General features: G+C 40.9%; 1 protein-coding gene across 1 annotated transcript in view; it reads left to right on the top strand.

Moving 5' to 3' along the window:
• DSCAM (DS cell adhesion molecule) overlaps window positions 1-15,234 on the top strand; it is a 472,834-nt gene that overhangs the window by 443,187 nt on the left and 14,413 nt on the right. The window contains exons 31-32 of the mRNA XM_064705508.1: window positions 2,808-3,005; window positions 6,731-7,033. Of these exons, the coding sequence (XP_064561578.1) occupies window positions 2,808-3,005; window positions 6,731-7,033 (501 nt within the window). The remainder of the gene's footprint in view (window positions 1-2,807; window positions 3,006-6,730; window positions 7,034-15,234) is intronic.

The raw sequence follows: 15,234 nt of genomic DNA, 5'->3' as shown, positions 1-15,234 counted from the left end.
AGGGTCAGCAAGGGCTGGACACAGATCCTAAGCTCAGGAGCATCCCCAGATGGCTTCTGAATGTCCCCAAGGATGAGAACTGCACCTCCTGTGTGGGCAGCCTGTGCCAGGGCTCAGTCTCCCTCACATTAAAGTCTTTCCTGACGTTCAGGATGAAGCTCCCAAGTTTCTCCTTGTGGCTATTGCTCCTGGTCTTCTCACTGGGCACCACTGACAGAAACTTGGCTCTTGTCCTCTCTTGTCCTCTCTTGTCCACTTGCCCCTCAGGTATTTCCATACATTGATGGCATTCCCCCAAACCTACTCTTCTCCAGAGTAGGCAGCCCCAGCCCTGTGCCAGGAGCTGCTCTCACCAGCACTCTCCCTCTGTTTTCCATGTTCTCTATCACCAGCTGGGGGCTGTGTACAAATTACAAATAGGATGAGACTGCTAGGAACACATCTTGAGCCATCAGCATCAGCCTCATTCCATGGTTATGACAATGGGAAGATGCCACCAGCTCACATCCCAGACAGCAGACTTAGAACTTAATGTTACAACTCACTTTAAAAGTTTTTTGACAAATCACACAAAGCAAAAGCACATTGACAGTAGTTCTATCCAACCACTGTAAGCACAGGTACCTTTGGTTAAAACAGTGCTTGCTCATTTCAGATACAATACCTGCTTGTAAGCCTTAAAACACAATGCACAGAGCTCCATTATTAAACTTAAAACTTCCTAATATGTCACTAGATAAACTTTTCTGCAGCTTAGGGAGTTATTCTAGACAAGAATTAATACACAGACTATTGTTCTCTTTGTCCTTTCCTTTCTAATTCTTATATAATTTTTTTCTAACCAATCTCGTGGCTACTGCTTGGCTCAAATCACAGTTCTGCTGCCTCTGAGTCCTGCCTTTTGCAGCTTTCCGAAAACCCTCAGATTTTATGAATTCCCACATTCTCCTTTGAATGAGGCTCACTCCTGGCCACACCACAGCCACGTGCCACATTCCCAAGTGTGGGTTTGTGCCACACTGAGCATGGATTGGGATGTTGTCCATGTGAGGCAGCTGTGTGCTGCACTACCAGGAGGATCAATTATCAGTGGCTCCAGGTTCTAATTTTTCCACTGCTGTAGGGGAAAAAAAAAAGGAGAAGGATCAGACCATTGTTTGTAAATAAATGCCTTGTTTCTTTGAAGCAGCAGAATACAAATTCTCACTGGGAATGCTTAGGCAGAACCCGTGCTCAGAGTCATTATCTGGGTATTGCTTTTTCTTTCCATTTCTTCTGCTAAAGTCTCTTACCTCAAAGACTGACAACTTCACCATTTGAATGTCAAAGAACATTTTGAATAGATTTGAATTTTTCATTTCTAACACCCTTTCTATTGTTAGTGATATCCTTTCAGAAGCTTTGAAGAGAAATCCTTCAGTGCTGATGTAGTCATTCTCTGTTTGCCACATAATGATTTTTCTCTTGCCCTTGCTTTGTTAGACTCACTTTCAGGGCAGAACTCATTTATTAATAAGTTCAAGGAGGTCAATTTTGGCACATAGTTTGCTTTTACAATCTTGGTCACTATATTATCTCTAAGTTAATTTAAAAAGTACAACATTGCTGACCTTAAACCAGTAGCAGATGATTTTTTAAGTTTGAGAAATTGTATTAATTTACTAATTGTTCCAAAGCAGTCAAATCTTTATGAACCTGTTCCCAGTGAAACTCTGATGGCACTATTACAGCTTATGTTTTATGTCTTGGCCACTTGTTAAAATAGGAAATCTGTAGCTGATCAATACTGTAATATAGCAACAGTATGTCCAGAAGAGGTAATTATAGCCCCACATTTCTGAGCACATCTATTTCAAAACTGACAGCAGGTGCAGAGTGTTTCTAATGGGCACATCTATGATGATAATTTGCACTTCACTTGAGGTGTGGTGTGAAATCCCTGACCAGATCTACTTGCCTTGTGCTCTTTCAGTTCTCAGAGTGGTTTTGGTGCTGGAGAATTGCTTGTCCTGGAGTAAAGGGATAATGAATGTGTCAATGGAAGAATGATCGGGCCTTCAGCTCTTCATTTCCACCCTTGATAAAATGTAGAGTTTCATTAGAAAGAGAGTAGTTCTAGAAAAGCATCAGCAGTTTGGTAATGATCAGCATTAACACTTCATTTTTTTTTTTTCCCAAAAAGAATGTCTTGAGTTTGGGTATTATTAAGAAAGATGATTTCAGTGACCATCCCCTTCTGGAAGGGGGAAGTGAAGGGCCAGGCACTGATCTCTCTGCTGATCAGGGACAGGGCACAGGAAGGGAAGGTATAGGTTGGAAATCAGGAGAAAAATTTTCACTTAAAGAATAATAAAGTACTGGAATGCTCTTCCCAGGGTGGTGGTAGAATCACCATCATATCTGGATGTGTTTAAAAAAAGACTGGACATGGCACTTGGTGCTATAGTCTGGTTGAGGTGTTAGGACGTAGGTTGGACTCGATGATCCTAGAGGTCTCTTCCAACCTCATTATTCTGTGATTCTGTGAAACATTTGGAGCTGTGTCAGGGAAGGATTGGGTTGGATTTTAGGAGAAAGTGGATTTTCTTCACCCAGAGGTGTTGGATGAATGGGCATGGCCCTGAGGCTGCCAGAGCTCCAGGAGGGTTTGGACACCGCTCCAGAAATGCCCAGGGTGGGATTGTTGGGGGTCTGTGCAGGGCCAGGGCTTGGACAGGATGATCCCTGTGGGTCCCTTGCAGCTCAGGACATTCTGTGATTGTGACAGGGCTGGTTTCCTTCCCGCCCCTCTGTGCCATCCCCCACAGATCCCACCACGAGGAGGAGCGCCAAGACCGGCCCCACCGCGCGCAACCGCTACGCCAGCCAGTGGACCCTCAACAGACCCCACCCCACCATCTCAGCCCACACCCTCACCACAGACTGGAGGCTGCCCACGCCCAGGCCAGCAGGATCCGTGGACAAGGAAAGTGACAGCTACAGCGTCAGCCCCTCCCAGGACACAGGTATGGACAGGGTGGGGACACACGGACTGCAGCTGCTGGCATTCCCATTGCTGACAGGATTCCACAGCTGCTGCTGCATCCCATTGCTGACAGGATCCCACTGCTGCTCATTCCCATTGCTGACAGGATCCCAGCATTCCCTGACATCCCATTGCTGACAGGATCCCACAGCTGCTCATTCCCATTGCTGACAGGATCCCACAGCTGCTCATTCCCATTGCTGACAGGATCCCACAGCTGCTCATTCCCATTGCTGACAGGATCCCACAGCTGCTCATTCCCATTGCTGACAGGATCCTCCCAAGTCACAGGAGCAGAGGTTGAGGTCAGAGGGACATCTGGGCACTGGTCAGTCCAGCCCCTCTGCCTAAAGCAGGGTCAGCAGGGTCCTGCTGGCTCAGGAACATCTCCAGATGGATTCTGAATGTCCCCAAGGGTGGGAGCTCCACCTCCTGGGTGGGCAGCCTGTGCCACCTGTTCTGTTCCTGGGTGTGCCTTGTTTGGAGCTCAGCTCAGGTGTTGTTGTTCTTCCCTTCCCAGGATGGATTTTTCCGTAGGTTATTTATGAGGGGTGCCAAAAATGCTTGTAGTGATAATGACAACAAATATTGTGCCTCTGGTTCCGCATTCCACATACATCCTTTGAAAAACAAGGTGGTAAATTTTCCTGTAGCTTCCTGAATCAAAAAGCAAAAGTAGGAGAATTTGACTAGGAATGGACAATATTTATCAGCAAGAATATCCTTGAGTCATATTTGGAATGATTTTAGGATCTGAACAACCTTCAGGTTAGTATTTTTTATTTTTCCTGTTCGTGTAATATGTTCATTCTCAGTGGGAAAGAGAAGAGGGAAAAAAAAAAATAAAAGGAAAACTCTGGAATTAGAGTCCAAGTAAAAATTCATTCATACCACTGAATTCTGTAGCAGCTGGCCAGGATTTCCCTGAGAAACAGCATGGAGTTTATTCCTCTAGGTGACAAATGGGGAGACACTGAACATATATTCTGCCTGCAGCCCTCATGTCTTCTTCATGCCTTCACATCATAAATGCAACTGGAAAAAAAATAGCTTTCTCCACTGTCCTATGCTGAAAAAGCAAAAAAAAAAAAAAAAGGCAAATAAATTATTAAATTATTAACTAGAAGATCAATCATGAAGTAAATATAATAAAGGTTAAAAAAGAATAAAGGTAACATATTTCTCAAAGGGAAACCTGACCAAAGTGAAGCCAGGCTTGCTCTGGCTTCCTCAGAAGGAATTGCCAATTGTCTCTCCTGATTTTAGGAGAAGGGTATTCATGATGTGTTAGAGCTACAAAGCAGTGGATGTGAGTGGCCTTTCACCATAAAAACCAATATGACTGGTTTGTTTTCTGTATGAGAACAAGTATCTGATTTCACTCCTGGAGTTCTCAATGTTTCATATTTCACCCTCTTAAACCCCCATGTTTTCTCCATGGGGTTATGGCAGTCACTAGATTCCTCCAGCCAGCTGACAACCTTCAGGTAGAATTATCACAAATTTTTAAGGTAAATAAATATACAAATCTAAACATAAATCAAAAATCTTCTCTCAGAAACCCTTTCTGTAGACACTCCAGATTGCAGGTGCATTTGGATGTGTTCCAACCTGTTGTCACCCAAGGATATTTTCCAATATGTGTGGCAAAGGGTGTAGAAATTAAATTTACTGTGTGGTTTAGTAGATAAACTACATCCAATTATGTAAACAGACTTTATAATCTATATTTTAACAAGCTTCTTTTCTACTCTGTGTCTACCTTTGAGCTCACAGTGATTTATGTGAGGGATAGCAAGCTTTAGATCAAGGAAGCTTTTCTTGTGCCAAAAAGCAGCTCTATTACACCAGTTGGTTTCTGGGAAAAGAGTAGAGTCCATTTAATTTAAGTGCTTCAGAAGTTTAAAACTTTCAAATAAACATATGTAGCCAAATTATGTGTTCAAGAATCAATTGAGCTAATGTGCACATTTGATCGCTTCTCCAATCTGGAGTTCAGATTTCAGGAGCTGGTTGATGCAGTTGATATTTGGCAGAATTTAGCACTTATCAAAACAATTCCAGGCTTACAAAGCAGCAGCTTTTGAGCTTAGGAGAAATGCCTGGCAGCATTTCATAGCTGTGACCGAGTTCTGATGTTCTAACTAGAGGCCAAGTTCACACTGGGCTTGGATATATCAAATCTAAAGTAGGTGTTGAGGCAGATTGGTTCTGGAATATTCTCCCTCTTGGCATGGGATATGGGAAGCTGCAGGTCCTGAGCTTCAATGGGCCAAGCTGTGACCTTTGTGTGACCACGATATTCACACGCACTGCTCCATGGCACTGGTCAGCTGCTGCCTCCTGGGAGTTTCCAGTTGACCAGAAATGTGGGGAGACATCACTGAGGTCTGCTGTACAAATCAAATGTGAAAAACAGAGTGATGTTTCCCGTGGGTGGAAAGAAAAAAAAAGAAATAAAAAGCAAAAAGAAAGAAAAATCAAAGGAAACCCTGTTAAGTTCTGGTCAGCTCCAAATCTTAAGCAAGTTAGAGCAGAAGTAGTTGTCATTTTAAATAATGGATGGTCGTGTTTAAAAGTGGCAGGAGTATCATTCTTTGTGCACAATGAAAACTGATGCAGGGGTGCAGGCACACAATAAAAAAGATAAAGATTTGCAATAATGACACGCTCGCCTCTGGCTGCTGCAGGAGGTCCATTTTTATGAATTAGCTATTACACTGTGCCTGTTTATTGAACATCACCAACAATGTCTGAAATTGCACAGATTTGTGATGAAACATGACTTCTGCCCAAGGAACTTTTTAAAGTCCTCTGCTCTTCCAGCCCACTGGATAGAAACACTGTGGGTGCAATTCTGTCCCTGCAGAAATGAGCCCTGCATTTCCAGAGTGCTTTTTAATGTATCAGTAGCCATTTACATCTTCAATAACTGTGTTGTTTAAGAAATATTGATATTCTCAGAAACTCATCAGCGCAAAAGAACAGCTTGTAGGTCATAATAACCTGTGTGTCAAATATGAATTCCCTCATTAGCTTCAGCAGCACTGAAAAAAGGAAACTGGATGACTGCAGGCTGTAGTTGCCAAATATTGCTTTCTGAAGACCTTTGTTCTGAATGAAATGAGTTTGTGTTTTACCTGGTGTCTAGAGAGATAATATCTGAGAGCTACTGCCTTCCTATTTGACCTTTGTTCTCAGCACTTTCCAAAAAAAAAAAATCTATATGTATGATGGAAACAGGACAAAAAGACTTTCCTTTCTCATCTGTACATAGCCCCAGTGAAATATTTCTCAGATGCATTAGAAAGATAATGTAAAAAAGCTGTTTCTTATTTTGCAAAATCTGGTTTGTGGGTTTGAAACCTTTTGAAGGCATTTCAGAGTTAGATAAATGGGGTTTTTTGTTGAAAAAGTAATATTTTTCATGTAGTAAAGGTTATTTTTCATAAAAGAAACATGAATTTAATGCTAAGGCACCTAATGCTGCTCACAGGATAAGGCTTACTTTAGATTATCTGTAATTGTTGAGTTCCTGACTAAAGTAACACTTGTGCAGGCATTTGAAGCAGATTCATTTAAATCACCTTGATAATTTCAAGTGCTCTTTGCTTTACTCTGAAATATCACATTCGTGGCTTCCCACCTAAAACCAGATGTGTGCAGATGTTTTCTCTCTCCCATTTTCCCCTTCCTGCCGCTCAGACCGGGCGAGGAGCAGCATGGTCTCCACAGAAAGTGCCTCCTCCACCTACGAAGAGCTGGCCAGGGCCTACGAGCACGCCAAGATGGAAGAGCAGCTGAGGCACGCCAAGTTCACCATCACGGAGTGCTTCATATCCGACACGTCCTCGGAGCAGCTCACGGCAGGGACCAACGACTACACGGACAGCCTGACGTCCAGCACGCCGTCCGAGTCGGGCATCTGCAGGTTCACTGCCTCCCCCCCCAAGCCTCAGGACGGAGGGAGGGTGATGAACATGGCAGTTCCCAAGGCACATCGCCCAGGTGAGGCAGCAGGGACAATGTTTGGGGCACCCCGGGGAGGGTTTGATGCCAGGGCGAGGCTGGGAAGAGGATGGATCACAATGTCCCCTGTTATTAGTCACAGATGTAGCTGGGGTGTTGTATTTGCAGGGGTGCCAGGAATGATGCATCTGACTCCATCTTCTCAGAGGCTAATTTATTGCTTTATTATACTATATTATATTAAAGAATACTATACTATACTAAAGAATACAGAAAAGATACTGAATGCTAAAAAGATAATAACAAAAACTCGTGACTCTCTCCAGAGTCTCAACACAGCTTGGTACTGGTTGGCCATTGAGTCAAAACAACTCACACCAGAATCCAATCAGAAGGCTAATTTATTACTTTATAATACTATATTATATGATACTATATTAAAGAATACTATCCTATACTAAAGAATTAGGAAAGGATACTTACAGAAGGCTAAAAAGATAGTAATCAAAACTCGTGACTCTTTCCAGAGTCTCGACACAGTTTGGTACTGGTTGGCCATCGAGTCAAAACAACTCACTTCAGAATCCAATCAGAAGGCTAATTTAGTACTTTATGATACTATATTATATTAAAGAATGCTATACTAAACTAAAGAATACAGAAAAGGTACTTACTGAATGCTAAAAAGATAATAATCAAAACTCGTGACTCCTTCCAGAGTCTTGACACAGCTTGGCACTGATTGGCCAAAGAGTCAAAACAACTCACACCAGAATCCAATCAGAAGACTAATTTAATACTTTATTATACTGTAATATAATAAAGAATGCTATACTATACTAAAGGACTCAGAAAAAATGCTTACTGAATGCTAAAAAGATAATAATAAAAACACGTGACTCTTTCCAGAGTCCTGGCACTGGTTGGCCAAAGAGTCAGAACAATTCACACCAGAATCCAATCAGATGGCTAATTTATTACTTTATAATACTATATTAAAGAATACTATACTATACTAAAGAATAGAGAAAAGGTACTTACTGAATGCTAAAAAGAGATTAATGAAAACTTGAGACTCTCTCCAGTCTTGACGCAGCTTGGCACTGACTGGCCAAAGAGTCAAAACAACTCACACCAGAATCCAATCAGAAGGCTAATTTATTACTTTATTATACTATTTTGTATTAAAGAATACTATTCTATACTAAAGAATACAGAAAACATACTGAATGCTAAAAAGATAATAATGAAAACTTGTGACTCTTTCCAATGAGTGAAAACAACCCACAGCAGAATCCAGTGAAACAATCACCTGTGGGTAAACAATCTCCAAACACATTCCACATGAGCACAACACAGGAGAAGCAAATGAGATAAGAATTGTTTTCATTTTTCTCTGAGGCCTCTCAGCTTCCCAGGTGAAAAATCCTGGGCGAATGGATTTTTTCAGAAAATGTGAATGTCACACTGGGGTTTGTGCTGATGTCTTTTTGGGGCTGCCTAAAAACTAGAGGTTAGACAAAATTAAGGGAGTAAAAAGAAGTTATATTTATTATGAGGCTTTCAGGTACATTTTGGGCAGACAAAGCTCTCCCAGGAGCAACACCCAAAATGGATAATGGGTCATGGTTTTCATACTTTTATAAGTTTGGTCCATTTGCATATTGGTGGTCAATCTTCCAATTACAGCTTCAGGTAATGAAGTCATTTACCCCAATTTGCTCCCCCCAACTCAGTTTTGTTTCCATCTCCGGGGGCCTGAGACAGTGAGGTGTCCTTGATTCCCAGGCCTGGAGAGGAATTGTTGTGTCTGCCCAAAACAGGAAAGCAGCAGCTGACACTGGATATTGAGTTTAGAGTTGTACACTAAAGAATTGCAGGATGACAAATATATGATAAATATAAAAGCTAAAATCCTAATCCCAGCTAATGGAACATGTGAGCATATTCTCCCACATACAGAAAATGTGGGAATTCAGGAGCAGGAAGAGGCTGGCTGAGCCATCAAATCCACTCCTCACACTTGCAGCCATCAGGCCATTGACCCTCCTGGGATAAATAAGACCATATGTGGGTGCATCTGCCCATCTCCAGCTCCAGCCAGCCTGGAATAAACCCCCTCTCACTGTGCTGCCTCGTGCTTGGGAGCCAAAGCTGGCTCTCATTAACTGCTGATAAAGACAGATTGCAGGAGATGAGCCTGTCCCTTCTGCCTTGTGGCTTGTCAGACTTGTGACAACCCTGGAGCTGTTCCACTCCTCTCTTTGACATCACCTAATACCAAACTTGGGATATCTAAATCAGGAGGGAACAAAATAAAGGAGAAAATTAAGGTTTCAGCTCCTTGCTGCCTGAAGGTATGTTGAAATGTATTTACAAGGGTTAAGCCATAGTGTGCACCAGCCAGCCTGCTTCTAAGTTTGTTATCAAAGCCTCCAGAATTCATCAAAGCTACTGAAAAATTTTACTAAATTATAATAAATAAATTGTACTAAATTAAAAATATAATAAAAATAATATAAAAATAACACAATAAAATAAAATTATAAAATATAATAAAAATTATAATAAATAAATTGTACTAAATTAAAAAAGAGACTAAGAAACCAAATACCAAGACCACAAAAACTAAATAACAAAAAAGTATAAAACACCTAAACTATAACCAATCATATACTCCAAAAAATACAAACAAAAACCAAATCAACAAAACAAAAACGCCAATCAAAAATGTATGCTTAATAATTTATAAAATCTATAAATACATATTTCATAGAAACAATAAACAACTAATACTTAATCATATAATCAGTTATACAGAAATCCTAAATTCCCCACAAAGATACTTGAGGTACATCCAACTCTTGGGCTCAGTCACATTTCCAGATCACAAACATGGTGTTTCTACTGATACCTTAATTCCCAACAGCACAGGCAGGTTATTTGTGATACTCTGAGATCAAGCAGGTTATAAAATCTCAGAAGATTTGTCAGTCTTTGTTACAGGATACAGGATGTGACACAGCAGAGTAGGATTCAAATGGGGAAAAGGCATAATTATATTTGTTTGCTTTCTGACTACATGATTTATTTTGGTTTGTATTATTTTATTTTCTTTTGCATTATTTTATTATTTTATTTTATTTTATTTTAGTATATAATTTTGCCAGTGTGAGTGCTGCTACTCAGATCCACAGAAAGTAATCAGAGGTGCTGATCTCTGTGAGAAAGAGTAATGAACAATCTCTGGAGGGTCTTTTGTTCAATATTCACCATAACAAGCAGTGGTTGTGAGGACAGAGGAGTGGAAGGGAGGATCAGGAAGGGTCATTCAAAAGCAGGAACGCTGAAAAGAAAGCATCAAGGGTTGGGCTGGAGAAAGCTAAAAGAAAAATGTGGGAAGAAAAAGCCCAAGCAGAAGAGAGACAGTTATAATACTCCAGGCAGGAAATTAGTGTGTCACACAGATAGATAAGAGGGAAAATAAGTAAGAAATAAAGTAGTGGGAGAAATTGCTGATTTCTGTGTAGTCACAGGGTAGAACCACAAACCCAGGAGCTGTAGAAATAGATAAAGATAGGAATACTTTTCATTTCTAGCTCCAAAGGAGTAAGATAAATATTTGTCCCTGCTCTGCTAAAGGGAAGCAGCTGCATTCACAGCTAAGTCAAAACTGAACTCTTTCCTTCCAAGCAGTCAACAGATATTTTTTATCATTTCTTTAACAAATATCTTACTATCTTTCCTTTCATGTTCCAAGTGCATTAATTTTGCATATTTAGTATTTGGAAATATTGTAATGTATTCCATATAAAGCTGATTTTCTTGAGGGCAGATAAACCCAAAATTTGGTCCCTATGCTTGAGTAAAATATCTTCCAGGAACAGCCTTAGGGCCCCTCCAGTGATTTACAGACTTGTACTCATGTTTAGCTCTGTTATTTTTAATGGCTTTATTTTTTTTCCTTATTTTTCTTGATTAGCTTTAGCTTTCCTTTGCAGCAAAGAAATTAAATATATTATAAAATTAATAATTAGCTTCATTAACTTGAAAGAATAATTGAATGTTCCAGTGGGGCAATTTGAATGTTGGCCCATAAATATTGAATAATGCGTTATTAAAGGTCATTTTATGAAGGGTTTTAAACAAAACATATGGATAGAAAGAACTTTCAGCAGTAGCAGACAGAACAATATTTTAATTTTCAAGTCAGTGAGGAAACATTTACTGGGCATCTTTCTTATTTTACCCACCACTTCAGAAATTTGCCAGAGGTAATTTGTAATTCAAATACAATTAATCAAAGTCATTCTCCATTTAAGGATGTGGTGAAGAAATAAAAAACTTCAGGTATTTGGTTTCAGTAGACAAGAACATTTGAGATAAATCACTGCGCTGCTTCAGCACACTTTCATTCTTCCTTGAAGTAAATCTTTTCTTTCAAGAGAACTTTCACCTGTTTTCATGGTGCTTTGCTTTTCTTCTCAGCCAATTCAACTTTCCTGGGAAAATGTCACTTCCAATCACTTCTGCCTCTTCTGCCTAATTTCTGTCCTCCCTTTTCAAACTGCTGCCTGTTGCATCTTATGGGTGCAGTAAAGCTTTGAGGGTTTGCAATAAGTACTGTTTGTTTTTCAAAATAATTCCCAGCAATTACAAGACAGCCTGAAGAAAGACTGTGAGAAAAAAAAACTTATTTTGATAAATGGGGCATTTGGAAATGAATCCACCCAATGGCAAAGCTGAAAATTAATTCTCAGAAGGTAACTCTCAGGAGTTTGCTGGTGAATTCCTGGGATGGAGATGAGGCTCAGAGGCTTCTTGGTTCCTGCATCTTCCTTTTTGTCCTTCTCTTAGACAGGAGTGACATTTGCTTTTCTCCACTCTTGAGGCACTTCTGCCAATCCCATGATCACCCACAAGCTATTGACAGGGACCTCAATGGCATCTGCCAGTTCTCTCAGCCCTTGTGGGCACACCCCATCAAAGTCCCTGCATTTACACATATCCAGCTTGCTTAAGCACTCCCTGACCTGATCCGTGCCCACCAGGGCTGAGTCTCTTGCTCCAGACTGTTCCACTCATCTCCTGGACCTGGGATTCCTGAAGGCTGCTCTGGCCAGGGAACATTGAGGACAGCACAGCATTCAGGGTCTCTTCCATGTCCTGTGTCACCAGGTTCCACTCAGCCGTGGGGCCACAGTTTCCTTGGCCTTCCTGTTGTCACCAAAAACTTGCAGAAGACCCTTTCGTTTTCCCCTTTCCTTTCCTTGCCTTTCCTTTCCTTTCCTTTCCTTTCCTTTCCTTTCCTTTCCTTTCCTTTCCTTTCCTTTCCTTTCCTTTCCTTTCCTTTCCTTTCCTTTCCTTTCCTTTCCTTTCCTTTCCTTTCCTTTCCTTTCCTTTCCTTTCCTTTCCTTTCCTTTCGCTCCTTTCCTTTCCGCTCCTTTCCTTTCCGTCCTTTCCGCTCCTTTCCGCACCTTTCCTTTCCGCACCTTTCCTTTCCTTGAAATTTCCTTGAAATTTCCTTTCCTTGAAATTTCCTTTCCTTTCCTTTCCTTTTCCGCTCCTTTCCGCTCCTTTCCGCACCTTTCCTTTCCGCACCTTTCCTTTCCTTGAAATTTCCTTGAAATTTCCTTTCCTTGAAATTCCCTTTCCTTTCCTTTCCTTGAAATTTCCTTTCTTTTCCTTGGAATTTCCTTGAAATTTCCTTCCCTTTCCCCTTCCCCATCTTTGACATCCCTGGACAGATTCAACTTCAGCTGGGCTTGAGCTTTCCTAACCCCATTTCTGAATGTCTGGACAATGTCTCTGTATCCCCCCTGGGTTATTCTTTCCTGCTTCCACCCTCTTGGGAACTCCCTCTCTGTGTCTGAGTTTTGCCAGGAGCTTTTTCTTCATCCATAGAGGCCTCCCAGAATTTTTTCCTGAGTTTCTGCTCAGTGAGCCTGGAGAAGGTGATCCTTGTATATCAACCAGCTCTCCTAGACAGGAGGACACTTCAGCTGATGGTACAAGCAGCTGTAGATGTTTTCTCCATCATTGTCCTCACACCAGGCCAAAACTTTCAAGCATATGGAAAACATGTTTTTAAACAGTCTTTAATTAAAAAAAAAAAAAAAAAAAAAAAAAACACTTCAGGAACTTCTCTGAGTTTTCAAAAGTAAATGGAACATGGAAGTAAGATATTTTTTAATTAATTCCAACATTTGGTGTTTTGAAAGCATGTCCCACACATCCTTGTGTTCTAATCTTCACAACACCCCAAGCAGATTTTTGGAAAAAGATAAAAAAGATCAGATTATAAGATTTCCCAGTGCAGCTGTGGCTGCCCCTGGATCCCTGGCAGTGCCCGAGGCCAGGTTGGACATTGGGACAGTGGGAGGTGTCCCTGCCATGGCAGGGGTGGCACTGGATGGGCTTTGAGGTCCCTTCCAACCCAAACCATCCCATGATTCTGTGATTATTTGTAGTTGATGCCTCATCATGAACTTAAAAGAGAGAATTGAAGCAGTAAAAGCAGCACAGCAGGACTTTAAAGCTGTGGGATTATTCCCATCCTTTACAAAAGTTGGTCCTCTCAGCTCCTGTGCAGTGTTAAAATCCTTCATGCTGTAAAAATGGTGGCAACACATTGTTTTCATTACTTCTTTCTCAGCATCAAAACTCCCAGAAATTTGGGGTTTGGATTTTTGTTCTCCTCCCCACAGCTGTCATTAACTACCAGTTTGGTTAGTAAGATCAGCTCCTCAAGGAATCATTTAAGCAGAGCAAAACTGAGGCAGTTTTTCATATAAATATTCATAAATTTCAACAATTGTAAACCCAAGTTTACCTGTGAGGTTGACAAATGAGTCAGTCCCTCATCCTCCAAACAAGGGACAGAAATTGGAAAGAAATGCACTCTCTTCCTACCTCCCACTGTGCCATCAAAGAGTCTGTAATGTAGAAAAATGGAAGATAATTGTAGAGGTTCAAAGAGTTTTATAATAATGTTCCTTTTTTTCTGTTTTGAGAATAATACTCACAAATTGAGTTATCATAACAATTATTCTTCACTGCAATAAACATTGCTGGAGCAGTTTATTAAAAATAGATTCCCATTATTATAATTTTAAATCTCAGTAATAGCCTCAGCCAAGAAGCCTGTTGGGTTTTTTCTTCTCTTTACTCCCAAATTATTGTGCTGGAGGAAAGAACCACTATTAACTGGGAAATATTTTGATATTTTTGCATCCCAAGTACTATTTATGTCTAGGGTTCTTTTGTGGACAGACCACTTACTTGTATCCCCTAGCAATGGAGTTCATGCTTGGAAGGAATAACATCACACAAGGGCTTGAATGGGAAATATCTAGAAAATTTTCATTTCTTTCAATTTGCAGAAACTTCCTTTCCCACAGGGGTGCTGCAAAATCAGACCCCCAATTATATTTTTCTCTTTTGCTAATCAGCAGTAAAAAGAAGCTTTGATTATATTTGACATTGCCTTTAAGGGCAATGTGTGACTTGGACCAGGAATTTCTCTTCCTGATGTCACAAAACAAGTTCAGGGTCATTTTTGACCATCCCATCTCCTCAAAAGTGGGGGGTGATCACATGAAGGGACTGAAGCATCCCAAATATGATCCCAGAGAAGAAATGTCTCTCAGGGGGTGTATCAGACTAGTAGATTTGGAAATCCATTTAAAGCATCCCAAGATTTTATATCTCAGAACTTAACTTCCTCCACAAACTTTCAGCTGGTGAAAGGAACCAGTTTGGAAAGAAGCCTGCTTATGAGTGGGGACAAATGGCATTTTTGGAGAGGCAAACTCGGAAAAAAAAGATTTTCCAAGGACTGATTTCAGAGCCATGAAGATTTCAGGGGCACCCCACTCTCCATAGGGAACCTGAGTGTTTTCCTGGGATTTTGCTCCTGCTGTCCTTATGTGCTTGGCTGGTGGGCAAGAACATTTCTCTCCTCTCCATTTTCCATCCCTTCTCCTTGGCCCCCATGTCCCAGAGGAGATTTGGACAGCTGATATTGCCTTTTAACATCAGCCCAAGGCCAGGCTCTCAACCAAGCCCTCACCATCCACATTTGGGCACTTTTTGGGTTTTTACAGCTGGGCACCTCAGTCCTGCAGCCTTAGTCTAGCCCTTAAACCTACTGCATATTAACTAGGGAAAAAACACTGATTTAACCTCTCCAGCTTTGCTGAATGATCAGGTTCTCTCCGTTTTTCAAATACCTTAATTAG

Source organism: Zonotrichia leucophrys, chromosome 1, assembly GCF_028769735.1.
Source record: "Zonotrichia leucophrys gambelii isolate GWCS_2022_RI chromosome 1, RI_Zleu_2.0, whole genome shotgun sequence".
Lineage (NCBI taxonomy): Eukaryota > Metazoa > Chordata > Aves > Passeriformes > Passerellidae > Zonotrichia > Zonotrichia leucophrys.
This window is presented reverse-complemented; position numbering and strand designations above follow the sequence as displayed.